At 46.0% G+C, this 13,135-nt stretch overlaps 1 protein-coding gene across 1 annotated transcript in view; it reads left to right on the plus strand.

The window, feature by feature from the left end:
• The window catches only part of DNAAF11 (dynein axonemal assembly factor 11), a 75,235-nt gene that overhangs the window by 14,252 nt on the left and 47,848 nt on the right, over positions 1-13,135 (plus strand). Inside the window, exons 4-7 of the mRNA XM_060243109.1 lie at positions 2,771-2,943; positions 6,077-6,285; positions 8,428-8,619; positions 11,808-11,885. Of these exons, the coding sequence (XP_060099092.1) occupies positions 2,771-2,943; positions 6,077-6,285; positions 8,428-8,619; positions 11,808-11,885 (652 nt within the window). The remainder of the gene's footprint in view (positions 1-2,770; positions 2,944-6,076; positions 6,286-8,427; positions 8,620-11,807; positions 11,886-13,135) is intronic.

Below are 13,135 nucleotides of genomic sequence, written 5' to 3' on the forward strand. Positions count from 1 at the left end.
GTTCTGCAAAGAACCATTTTTCTTTACAATTTGTACCTAGCTTTTCTTCCCGGTGGGGACTGAAAGTTGCTTAAACATCAGTCTCAGCTTGTACATTTTATACTTCCAATGACAATTCAGTGAAGTAGATTAGGCTGACAGAGAGCAACTGGCCCAGAGTCACCTGGTGAGCTTCCGTGGCCGAATGGGGATTTGAACCTGGGTTTCCCCATTCCTAGTTTGAAGCTCTAGCCACTACACCCTACTGCTTCTCACTGTGGTTTGAGTGCTGGAAGGATGAGATCTCTTGCTCTGAAAATTGCAAGGAGTCTTCCAAAGACATTTGTTTCCTGTTCTTGAACCCCATACTTACACTGATACGGGTTAGTTTAAATCCAACACAGCAACAGAAACAACAAACCTTGCTTTTGTCTGTCCCTGGAGTTTCTTCCCTGTATGTAAATGTTCCTTTCACCACATTAGCTCACCCAGAGGGGAGAAGCTCTGTAGTTCCTGTGCGATTGAGCAAGCCTGGCAAAGCAAGCTGTGATGCAGAAGGAAGCCAAAGAGAGGGAGAAGGAAGCAGGCGACGGTCAGTTGCTTATAAGAGCCCTCTGGGGGCCTGATTCAGCCCTCTGGCCACATGTTTGACACCCCTGGAATAGGCTGTGAGTGAATGAACCAAGGTTACCCAGCAAGCTGTCATAGCAGAGTGGGGTTTGAACTCGAGACTCCCAGATCGTAGTCTGACACACTAACCCCAGGATGGTCAAACTTGCTTAATGTAAGAGCCACATAGAATAAGCATCAGATGTTTGAGAGCCACAAGACATGAACGTCAGATGCTTAAGAGCCATAACACAGGAAGGAAGGGAGGCAGGCAAACAGATGGGGAGGGAGGAGAGGTGGAAAGAAAGCAATTTTAACTTTAAATGCATTCTCCAAGCTGCTAGCTGGCTTGGCTTGGAGAAGTAATTTAAAGAGACAAATTTATTTATTTATTTCATTCGATTTATATCCCGCCCTACCGCACCAGAGTGGGCTCAGGGTGGCTTATGCAAGCCTTATGCAAGCCAGCCAATGGTGTGTTTGTGTGTGGGAGCTTTGAGAGCCACAAAATATATGTGAAAGAGCCTCTTGTGGCTCCTGAGCCACAGTTTGACCACCCCTGCTCTAACCATTACATCGCACTGCTCCATAGGGGTGGTGCTGCCAGAGGGAGGGGAGCTCTCAGCTGAAAAGTCATATTTGTTAATTTATAGATTAGCAGTTGGTTTTCATTTGCAAAGCTAAAAAGAAAAATGGGTACAATCCAAGCATAGCTTTAACTCATTCGATTCCCATTGATTTCAGTGGGAAAATGATGCATATTCTTTAACGTGTCTAATGGAAGCTAGAAGCATGTAACTAGGTGGGTGAAATCCAGTGTTCTTTTAGGAAGCAAAATGTAGAAAAACCGGTGCACTGGTTAGCTATCTTTTGTGTTTCCCCCACTACGCTCAGAGCAACATATTGATTTCCCCTTCCTCCATTTTACGGTAACAATGGGTTGAGGTAGGTTACACTGAATGAGTAAATGGCACAAGGTTGCCCAATGAGCTTTATGGCTGAGCAGGGATTTCGAACCTGGGGCTTCCAGCCCTAGCCCTGTATTATAGAAGCGCCACCATCTGTTGATATCTACGTGAGAGAGCAGAGCCATCCCGGAACGCACATATTTCCTGCTACAGCTTTTAATCACTTGGGCCAGATTCAAACCATCAGTAGCCTAATTTTAGACTGACTGCTCTAGACCATATGTGCCAAAATCAGAGCTAATTACCCCAAATATTCTTTATAACGCCACTAATCGTTTTTATGCGTTTTAAATGACGTCTTTTTTTTATGGCTCTTGTTTTATGATAAGTTTGACGTTGGAAGCAAGTGGACTGTCGTAATTCTTACAATGTCACTTGTTCTAATAACTGGTATTTTTGCTTGTAAAATAGATTATAAAGCTAGAACTTGTGTCTTGTGATCAGGGGAGGGGAGGGGAGGTGCAGGGGTCCCCAAAATGGTGCCCACTGACACCTTTCCCAGTGCCTGCCGAGTATTTTTAGAAAGTCAGCAGGGGCAGGCAGGGCTTTTGCCCAGCCGCGGTTCTGATTGGCCACTTGAGATCTGATTGGCAGTGCTGATTAAAAGGCATCCTGTTAAAAAAAGGCCAGAACTGTTGAAGATTACTGTGAGAGTTAGAAAGTGAATTACGGTAGGTGGACGAGAACATCACTAGGAAATACATGTCCTTTTGTTTTACCTAGGCTTACGACAGCAGCAATTAACGGGCAACTTTTATTACCTTTTATTGCTATCCTGACCAAATGGTCTCCAATTTATTACACTATTTTGCCATTTGATCCTAACTTTATATCTGGTTTACACTCTTAACCCACCAACTACATGTATTTCAAGCCACTGTACCTTATCCCTTCACCTGAGGAAGGACGCATGCATATGAAAGTTTACATTCTGAATAAAACTTTGTTGGTCTTAAAGGTGCAACTTGACTCCTGCTTTGTGAGAGTTCGGCTTAGGGTTATGCATTTTGCGGTTGGTTTCGCCTCATCCACGTGTGAGAGAGCCGTCATCCCAGAAAGCCATTTTGTATTTGGGCCCACCCACCCCCTGGGTCAGAATTCCAAACATGCCCACAGGTTCCGAATGATCAGGCTGCCCCGGGTCAGTGGGTGTGCTTAATAAATGCAACTTCAGTTAAGAGGGAAAAAAAAAAACCCTCACGTTTTCCAAACAGGCTGTGAAGACCTACAGAAGCTTGATCTGACAGCTAATTTCATTGGCGAATTGTCCAGCGTTGAGTCCCTGAAGAAGAACATACACCTCAAAGAGCTCTTCCTCGTAGGGAACCCCTGCACTGATTTTGAGGGTTATAGACAGTTTGTGGTTGCGACTCTTCATCAACTGCAAGTATGTTATGTTGATACGACATTTATTTACGTATGCGTTGAAAAAGATTCTGACCTTGCCTTTCTAGCACATATGTGTGTGTGTGTGTGTGTTCCCTATAAGCTGAGTTAGTGTGAGCTAGCTGACAGTTTTTTAGCCTCCAAGTTCAGGAAAAATGGCTCGAGAGCAAACTAATTTCTGCAGCAGCTCACAACTTTAATGCCAGCTCACAAAATATGATTTCTGCTCGCAAGACTCCACAGCTTAGAGGGAGCGTAATCCTTTTGAACCAACTGATATACCTATCAACGATACAACACATCGGCAGTATTTATTTGATTTTAAATTATTTTACACAATCAATACCTTGCCCGTCTTCCTTCCTTCCTTTATTTATTTCATTTACATTCCTTATTCTCCCTCTTCCTCCCTGAGACTCAGGGCTCTTCCACATTCTCACTTTTGTCATTGGTGTGCCCCATTGCGTCATCGTTGTTCTACCCTCCCCCCCTCTTCCATATGTTTTGCTCCCTATGTCACTGTATCTGCAGCATATTTCCCTGCCATTTTAAAAGGGAGAGAAATATGCCAGACATGATGTAATACTGAAGTGACCACTAAAGGGAGCAAAACACACACAGGAAAAGAAAAATAAATGAGGGAATAGGGGTGCACAAGCTACGAAAAGGAGTGTGAAAAAGCCCTGAAGGCTAGGGTTACCAGATGTCCTCTTCTTAAAGGACATGCCATCTTTTTTTGGTGTCTTTCCGCTTTTGAGCTTTAAAAAAATATGGTGAAAAAATGCCCTATTTTGGGGATGGGAGGCTTAGCTTGTTTTGCCCCATAGTCCCCCAGTGGAGGCAAGTGCAAATAGTAGGGGCATTTAAAATGAGATTTGCAATAGTGATCAATTGTTTGAAGTAGTCAGGAAATATGTCCTCTTCTTTGCTTTTCAAAATATGGTAGCCCCACTCAAGTCAGATTACACAATGCAAGTCAATACAATCAAGGGCTGGGACATCCAATAAACTGTGCGATAAGATTTGGATTGCAGAAATCCAAAAACAAGCAGAAATCTGATACAGAACTGAACCAATGGGCAGCTGTAGGAATTCCTGGGAATGCTGTGATTTTTGCCATGATTTTACTATAGAGTTTCCAGTGATTCCTAGAGCTACCTAATGTCAATTCCAGGTTTCCCCCAGAAATGATGTCATAACAGCCACAGCACAGCCCCTCACTATAAGCTTGGCAACCGTAGGACTTCCACCATTGATTGAGGGTAGTTGGCTGTTGCTATAGTGGTTAAGTGTGCGGACTCCTGTCTGGGAGAACTGGATTTGATTCCCCACTTCTCCACTTGCAGCTGCTGGAATGGCCTTGGGTCAGCTATAGCTCTTGAAGAGTTGTCCTCAAAAGGGCAACTGCTGTGAGAGCCCTCTGAGTCCCACCCACCTCACAGGGTGTCTGTTGTGGGGGAGGAAGATAAAGGAGATTCAGGAGACTCTCTAGATTCAGAGTGGAGGGCGGGATATAAATCCAGTATCCTCCTTCCTGCCTCCTCCTCCTCTTCCATGTTCTTTTATCCTCATGGGCAGTGGATGGAAGACAGAGACTTTCAGATATTTGTTCTCTGTGGGTCAGCCCAGGGCCCCACAAAGCCTCTAACAAGCATAAAACAGTAATTCTGACAATCCATTAAAAAAACAAACAATGATACCACCAGGACAATGCCCCAAAGCTGATCAGCTAGCGGTACGGAAAATGCAAAAAGAACACTACTTCAGGAAATCAGCCTTAAGAAGGGAAGGAGTAACCAGCAGATGAAATTCGTTATCCGAGCGCCATTAAGAAAAGACCATTCCTCAGCACATCTGCCTTAAAGGCCTAGAGGAATGGAACGCCGTGACTCGAAAGATAACGGGGAACATCCTTCCTTGGTGCCAAGGGCCAGAATTAGTTAATCCAATATTAATGTTAATGCAAAATATAGATTGGCTCTTTTAGCATGTAATGAAATTCATGCTAAACGTTTTGTCAGGCGCATAGAACAGGAGCATTTAACAAGCCGATTCCCTGATCCCCAGACTGACAAATGGCTGGTTTTCGGTCTGATTCCCCCCCCCCTCCCTCGGCCACCGGAGCAAATTTAGCTGCCTTGCAGTCAAGCCCACCAAATTTAGCTCCCGCATTTTTTAGACTCCAGTCTACATTTAGATTCATATTTTTAAAATGCTGCTTTAGCTTAAAGGGAGCCAAGAACAGCATGAAGCAGCCATTAGCTAAAACAGGCAGTATGGATCAGAGTATTTTCTATAGCTAAGTCTGACCAGGAGATAGAGCTTCCCAAACATCATAGTATTTCTGGGATTGAGAAGTCTAAACCCCAAACTCAAGCAGTCGCACTGCTCTGATCCAGGGAGTAGTTTGGGCAAGGACATGATCACAACAAAGTATCGTGCTTAGAATCTGACATTTTTCTTCCCATCTTGAAATATAGATTGGCTCTTTTAGCATGTTATGAAATTCATGCTAAAAGTTTTGTCAGGCACATAGAACAGGAGCATTTAACAGGCCGATTCCCTGATATTATGTATTTGTTATGTTCAGGGGTTTTTTTTAGCAGGAACTCCTTTGCATATTAGGCCACACACCCCTGATGTAGCCAATCCTCCTGGAGTTACAGGGCTCTTAGTATGGGGCCTACTGTAAGCTCCTGGAGGATTGGCTACATCATAGGGGTGTGGCCTCATATGCAAAGGAGTTCCTGCTACAAAAAAAGCCCTGTGTATTTTGGTGCTTGCACAGGGGACTACCTTTACCTTTTTATTTTACTGTAGGTTTTTAACTTTTAACTATTTATCGTACGTTCCTTTGTTGTAAGCTGCCCTCCTTTCAAGGAAGGGCAGCCTAAAAAAATCTAATAAAATAATTTTCCAAAGCAGCCATATTCTCCAGGGCAACCAATCTCTGTTGGTTGGAGATCACTTCTAATTTTGAGAGTTCTCCGGGCCTCACCAGGAGCTTGGCAACCCTACCGGGGGAAGAGTAAATGGTTGCTGGAAGTTACGATTCGAGTTGTATATTAATAAGATATTGGATGGCTTTCTTGATAACGTGTAGTATTTTTAACACTATTTCCCTCCCTTTACAGTCTTTGGATGCCAAAGAAATCAGGCGTTCCGAGAGGATACAGGCTTTGCAGAATTATCCTGAACTCAAAAAACGAATCAAAGAGCAGGAACAGGCCTACTTTCTTAAGAGGTCCCAGGAAAAGGAAGAGGCTGAAAGGAAGGCCCAGGACAAACGGGAGAAGAAAAAGAAGGAACCAAAGGAATCGACTTCTTGCTTTGACCGCCGGTGGTACGCAGGCATTGGCACCCCAGTATTCATGTGCATGGCCAAACATATATGAACATGAACATATGAAGCTGCCTTATACTGAATCAGACCCTTAGTCCATCAAAGTCAGTATTGTCTACTCAGACTGGCAGCGGCTCTCCAGGATCTCAAGCTGAGATTTTTCACACCAATTTGCCTGGACCCTTTTTTTGGAGATGCCAGGGATTGAACCTGGGACCTTCTGCTTACCAAGCAGATGCTCTACCACTGAGCCACCGTCCCTCCCCTGTGAAACTGCCTTCTACCCTTTTAGACCCTCAGCACTGTGACTGGTAGCATTTACTGTAGAACCAAAGGCCATTACAGTCTGTCTCAGAGAACATAAAACATAAGTCATAAATAACATCATTGGAATAAACCAGATCCTAAGAGCACTTATTTGAGATAGAACATTTCAACCTTCAGGCATAACCTTTGCCCATATTTTCTTGGCTGCCAAGGCAAGGAAAAAGTTTGAGCCCAGTGGCACCTTGAAGACCAACAAAGTTTTATTCAAGTTATGAGCTTTTCTGTGCAAGGGGAAACAGTGATACTCTTCAGTGAAACGAGTGAATCCCTATCCAAGAGAAGAAGAAACAGCTTCTCCGAGGAAGAGTTTCAGCCCTTCAAGGGGGCTGCAACAGTTGTCTGCTTCAGGAGTCCCCAACCTTTTTGAGCCTGCTGGCATATTTGAAATTCTGACAGAGCGTGGTGGACGAAGGAACAAAATGGCTGCCACAAAACGGCTGCCAAAGGAGGTGGAGCCGGCCACAAAACGATTGCCACAGCTTAACTGTAGTAACACAGTGCATGTCCTTGTGCTGCGGTGGCAGATGCTAGCAAAGCGACATTCTAAACAGTTGCACAGCCAATCATATGCCTAGATGAGAAAGCCCTATTTGGCCTAGGCTGCTTCCTAAAAACACTTTATGGACGCCATGAAAGATACCAAAGAGCGCCATGGAACCCACATTTTGGGTACTCCTGGTCGGTTATAGACAGTGGCTGAGAAAGAGCCCTTATTTATTTAGAAAATGTATACACCACCACTCCAGAGGCCTGTGTCTGGAGGCTCATGACTAAAACCCGACAACAAAACCACACGCGTCACTAAAAACAAGCCAGATAGTGAAAGCAGCCTAAGCCGAACACTGAGCAGCACCAAACTACATTAATAAAACCTCCTCTGGACTAGAAGCAGAACAGGAAACCGTGGAAAGATGATGGAACCCCTTGGTTTCCAACCTTTGCTCCTTGGCGTCCCAGTTCTAGGAACTGAATCTGGGCCCTTCTGCATGCAAAGCAGATACTTCCAACTACTGAGCTATGCTCCCCTTCTAGATCTGCCATTTAATATGGGCATGTTTCAGTCCTGGAAAGAAAACAATTACTCAGTATGCGTATTGCGTAAGGACTGAGTATTTGCATGGGTCTGTATGCTGCAAGCAGCTCCCAGTCCCAGAAGCCATGTGCACGATAAATATCTCAAATGGTGGAGCATCTGTTTGGCGTGCAGAAGGTCCCAGGTCCTGGGGCAGTGATGCTCTGTATTCTTGGTGCTTGGGGGTAACAGTGGAGGGGCTTCTGGAGTCCTGACCCTGCTGGTGGACCTCCTGATGGCACCTGTGTTTTGGCTACTGTGTGACACAGAGTGTTGGACTGGATGGACCATTGGCTTGACCCAGCATGACTTCTCCTCTATTCTTATGATGCTCTGTATTTTTGGTGCTTGGAGCAACAGTGGGAGGGCTTCTGGAGTTCTAGCTGCCCTGAGGGTCCTCCTGATGGCACCTGGGTTTTGGCCACTGCGTGACACAGAGTTTTGATCTGGATGGGCCAATGGCCTGATCCAACATGGCTTCTCTTATGTTCTCATCTTCAGTTTAAAGTGCCAAGCAGTAGGTGATGTGAAAGACCTTGACCTAAGACTGCCAGTCTGAGTAGGAGACAATACTGACTTTAATGGGCCAAGGGTCTGATTCAGTATGAGGCAGTTTCCTGCATGTTCATTGCTATTATTTATAAAGCAAAATGTGCAGTTTTCTTGGCTTTATGGCAGTTGTAATCAGCACCTGCAGCTAGCATCATGATTTAAGGGGATTTCTTTTGTGCTTTGGGGTCCAGCATCTACTCCCTAGAGGAGAGAGAAAACCATCTAAAGGGTGAAAGAGGAAACCAGTACCGTGACATGGTGGTCGAGGAAGAGGATGACGAAGAAGCGAAAGCTTTTTGGGAGGAGCCCGTGCCCCACACCCCAGAGACTAGGCTAGAAGCTCACCGATTTCTTGAAGAAAGGAAGAATCCCAAAGACACCAGGTTATTTGTCATTCTCACTGCGTGTTTCCTAAACTGATGATCAATGGTTTTCCGTGTTATCAGATTTGCATTGATTTTCATCACAGCTGCGAGACCAGATACTGTCTCTAAATAGCTTTTTTGGGTCTCCCCCCCCCCCCACTGTCCAAGCAATATTTGATATGCCTTTAATGTTAGCAAATCCGTATATATGGCACCTTTGTCACAGCTGACTGTGCAGTTCTACAGTAGAACTCAAGGTGAGGCGTGGGTGGAGAGAACAGGTGAAAAAGGTACAGGAAACGATAAAGGTCAAGAGCTGGTTTCATGGCCTGGAACAGCAGTAAACTGAGCCCCTGTTCTTCTCTGCATCAGTGAGACGACCCTCCGTGGCTCGTTTTTTAAGTACCTTGGAGAGCACATCCTTGGAGAGAGCCAGATTGGTGTAGTGGTTAAGTCTGCGGACACTTATATGGGAAAATCGGGTTTGATTCCCTACTTCTCCACATGCAGCTGCTGGTGTGACCTTGGGTCAATCACAGTTCTCTCAGAGCTGTTCTCTCAAAAGCAGTTCTCTCAGAGCTCTCTCAGACCCAGTGTGTCTGTTGGGAGGGGAGGGGAAAGGAGATCGTAAGCCTCTCAGACTCCTTTGCGTAGTGAAGGGCAGGGTATAAATCCAGCCCTCTTCTCATCTTAACTGAAGGGGATACAGGGAAGGTCAACCATCTCTTCTTTGTGCTGTGAGACCCAAAATATACAATACATGTGACTTAGTTGGATCAGCAGTGCCAGACTTGTCTTGTAGTCACATGTACAGTTGGGGAAGCACACCTTCAAAACATTCAGCTGCCCAGTTCAGCTCAGAAGTGCCATGGGAGCAGGGAGAGCTTCCAAGATTCCCCCCCATGTCATTTTCTCATTTGGAAACAGCCACGGCGGGGCTGTTTGCCCATTCCTCAGACTGTAGTTGTCCCTCAGGGTGTGATTATTCAGACGTCTGGTTAATATAGCAGAGTTTGCGCAGTTGTAGAAATGTGATACTGAGTACAATAAATAAATTGGCCAAGAAGAATATTGCGAAGAAAGGTAAACTTGTATTTTTTCAATCAGACTCAGTTCACATTCAGGTTGCATATATGAACATATATGCTCTGGGGTCATCCTTGAGCAGGATTGAACGTATATGAAGCTGCCTTATACTGAATCAGACCCTCGATCCATCAAAGTCAGTGTTGTCTGCTCAGACTGGCAGCGGCTCTCCAGGGTCTCCAGATGAGGTTTTTCACGCCTCCTTGCCTGGACTCTTTTTAGCTGGAGATGCCGGGGATTGAACCTGGGACCTTCTGCTTACCAAGCAGATGCTCTACCACTGAGCCACCGTCCTTCCTTCAGCCACCGTCCTTCCTTTGCGGTCAAAAGCAGACAAGGAAGCCTAATCCAAAGAGTACTTTCCCTATCACAAATGGCCAGCTTGTCCAGCATTGTGTGTGGGAGCATGACAGCAATGTCTCTACAGGAAAGACCTGCAGAGACATGGGTCCCCAATGGAAGGTCACGTAGAAAAAGTGAGAGGACAAAGCAGTGAGGGCAGAGGGAGAGGGCAGAGGGCAGCTCCAAGGTTAAGACAAAGAGAGGCTTCCCATTCAAGGAGACAACACCCAGGAGTGGAATTCAAGAAGAAGCTCCTTTGCATATTAGGCCACACACCCCGGATATAGCCAGTCCTCCAAGAGCTTACAAGGCTCTTTTTTTGTAAGCTCTTGGAGGATTGGCTACATCAGGGGTATGTGGCCTAATATGCAAAGGAGCTCCTGCTAGAATTCCACCCCTGACAACTCCTATACACACTTAAGAGTGATGCAGCACCCCTCCCCCCCAATGTCCAGGCATGCTGAGTCACTCACTCCCACAATGATGACACGTGGAAGCAGGCCCGTAGCTAACCAGGGGCCCACGGGGCCTGACCCCCTGATAGTTTTGGGGGGCCCTTCACCCCCCGGACTACTGCCTCCCTCCTGTATGATTTAAATCACATGGGAGGGGCATCCAGGAGCAGCTGCTGCCCCTCCCATGCCATTTAAAGGGCCCAGAAATCAGCTGATCAGTGGGGTCTAAATGATGCAGAAGTGGTGACAGGAACAGTCGCCAACCTCCTGCATGATTTAAAGGACCCCTTCCCCCTGCAGCCCCTAGCTACGGGGCTGCGTGGAAGGACAAACAAGCCCACCCCACAGTCATTTCTACCAGCAAGAACAGCACAGGAGGGAAGCCTTCCCTCGGCCCCTCGCAGCGTTCCAGAGCTGACAGAGCAACGAAGCCCTCTGAAGGTGAATTCCCCTCAATTGTACATGAGACTACAAGATGGGGTAAGCTCTTGTGACCGGTGTCACATGTATCAATCATATTTTTCTGCTGAGTTCACACAGTAAGGAAAACTGTGCACAGTTCACACAGTAAGGAAAACTGCAGCACAGTTGCCTGGAAGCCACTTCCAGTAATATTAGGTGGTTATCTGAAGACAGAAGAGCCCCGTGGCGCAGAGTGGTAAAGCTGCAGTACTGCAGTCGGAGCCCTCTGCTCACGACCTGAGTTCGATGCCAGCGGAAACTGGGTTTAGGTAGCCGGCTCCGGGTTGACTCAGCCTTCCATCCTTCGGAGGTCGGTCAAATGAGTGCCCAGCTTGCTGGGGGGGGAAGTGTAGATGACCGGGGAAGGCAATGGCAAACCACCCCGTAAAAAGTCTGCTGTGAAAACATGAAAGCAATGTCACCCCAGAGTCGGAAACGACTGGTGCTTGCACAGGGGACTACCTTTTCCTTTATTTGAAGACAAGGATGTCACAGAGGAATTCCAGCGGCTGATTCTCATCGATGAAGTGGCTTTCTAGAAAGTTCCTGAGCTCCCAGTCGGCAGTATCTTCAGCTTGGTATGAGACTTCTCTTCTTGGACTGGGATTTGGTAGCCAGGACTTGAGCTCTCAGCAGCCGTCTGTAGTTTTTAACTTTACTGGCATTTTTGATTTTTTGATGACACATTTCCTAGCATGAAAGTATGCAAGGGGGTGTTTTTAATGTATTCTAATCAAAAGCGAGATGCCATTCTGTGGGCCCCCTGTTGTCTTTCCTTTTCTCTTTTTTGTCACCTCTCAGAAGGAATTGGAACGCAAAATCAAAAACTGCTGTTCTTTTCCCCTCTTTTTTTCCCGATAGAGAACAGAACAAGAAAGAAAAGCTGCCGAGGACTTTGATCACGCCAGAAGGAAGAGTTCTGAATGTGAACGCTCCCAAGTGCGTAAGGAGAAACTCTCTTCTTGGAAAGTGATCTGCTTTTGAATGAGGGGCTTGGTGATCTGATGGGAAATTCGGATAATTCGCTAGTCAGAACAGCTTTGTCGGATTCTAAAAAGAGTATTTTTTCCATGTAAGGTTTGCTGCGCTGAGGTTCAGGGGTGGAATTCTAGCAGGAGCTCCTTTGCATATTAGGCCACACACCCCTGGTGTAGCCAATCCTCCACGAGCTTACAAAAAAAGAGCCTTGTAAGCTCTTGGAGGATTGGCTACATCACGTGGATGCGGCCTAATATGCAAAGGAGCTCCTGCCGGAATTCCACCCCTGCTGAGGTTCAATGTATGCTGCAAAGCTGGAGAAGGAATATATAATCGATTCTTCAGCCGTTAAAAAGAGCACTTTAAAGACTTAACAAAGTAGCACTTTAAATACTTAACAAAGTTTGTGGCAGGGTAGGGGCTTTTTGTGAGTCACAGTTCACCTCTTCGCACATCCCCTGCTACAAATTTTAAGAGCTACTGGACTCTTGCTCTTTTCTGCTGCTGCAGACAGACTAACATGACTACTCACCTTGATATATGTTCAGTGGTTCAGAAAGCTGTCCTGTTTTCTGCTATCCCCCACTCCCACACTATGCACCTGCTAATTTCTCCATCCCCTAAGCAATCGATGTTCCTGATTTTGCTTGTTTATTATTGGTTTTCAGCAGGGGTGGAATTCTAGCAGGAGCTCCTTTGCATATTAGGCCACACACCCCCTGATGTAGCCAATCCCCCAAGAGCTTACAAAAAAAGAGCCTTGTAAGTTCTTGGAGGATTGGCTACATCAGGGGGTAGAAGAAGGGTTAAAGAGGGTAGGGCTCCCTAGCTTGTGGAAACGACAACTGAGGGGTGACATGATAGAGGTTTACAAGATTATGTATGGGATGGAGAAAGTAGAGAAAAAAGTATTTTTCTCTCATTCTCGCAGTGCAAGAACTCTTGGGCTCTCAATGAAATTAACGAGGAGTAGGCTTAGAATGGATAAAAGGAAGTCCTTCTTCACCCAAAAAGTGATTGACACGTGGAATTCACTGCCACAAGAAGTGGTGGCGGCTACAGGCATAGACACCTTCAAGAGGGGATTAAATCAACATCAGTGGCTATTAGCCACAAGGTATAGATGGAACACTATGTCTGGGGCAAGTGATGCTCTGTATTCTTGGTGCTTGGGGGGCAGCGGTTGGAGGGTTTCTGGGGTTCTGGCCCTG

This window comes from Heteronotia binoei, chromosome 7 (genome assembly GCF_032191835.1).
Source record: "Heteronotia binoei isolate CCM8104 ecotype False Entrance Well chromosome 7, APGP_CSIRO_Hbin_v1, whole genome shotgun sequence".
NCBI classification, from domain to species: domain Eukaryota; kingdom Metazoa; phylum Chordata; class Lepidosauria; order Squamata; family Gekkonidae; genus Heteronotia; species Heteronotia binoei.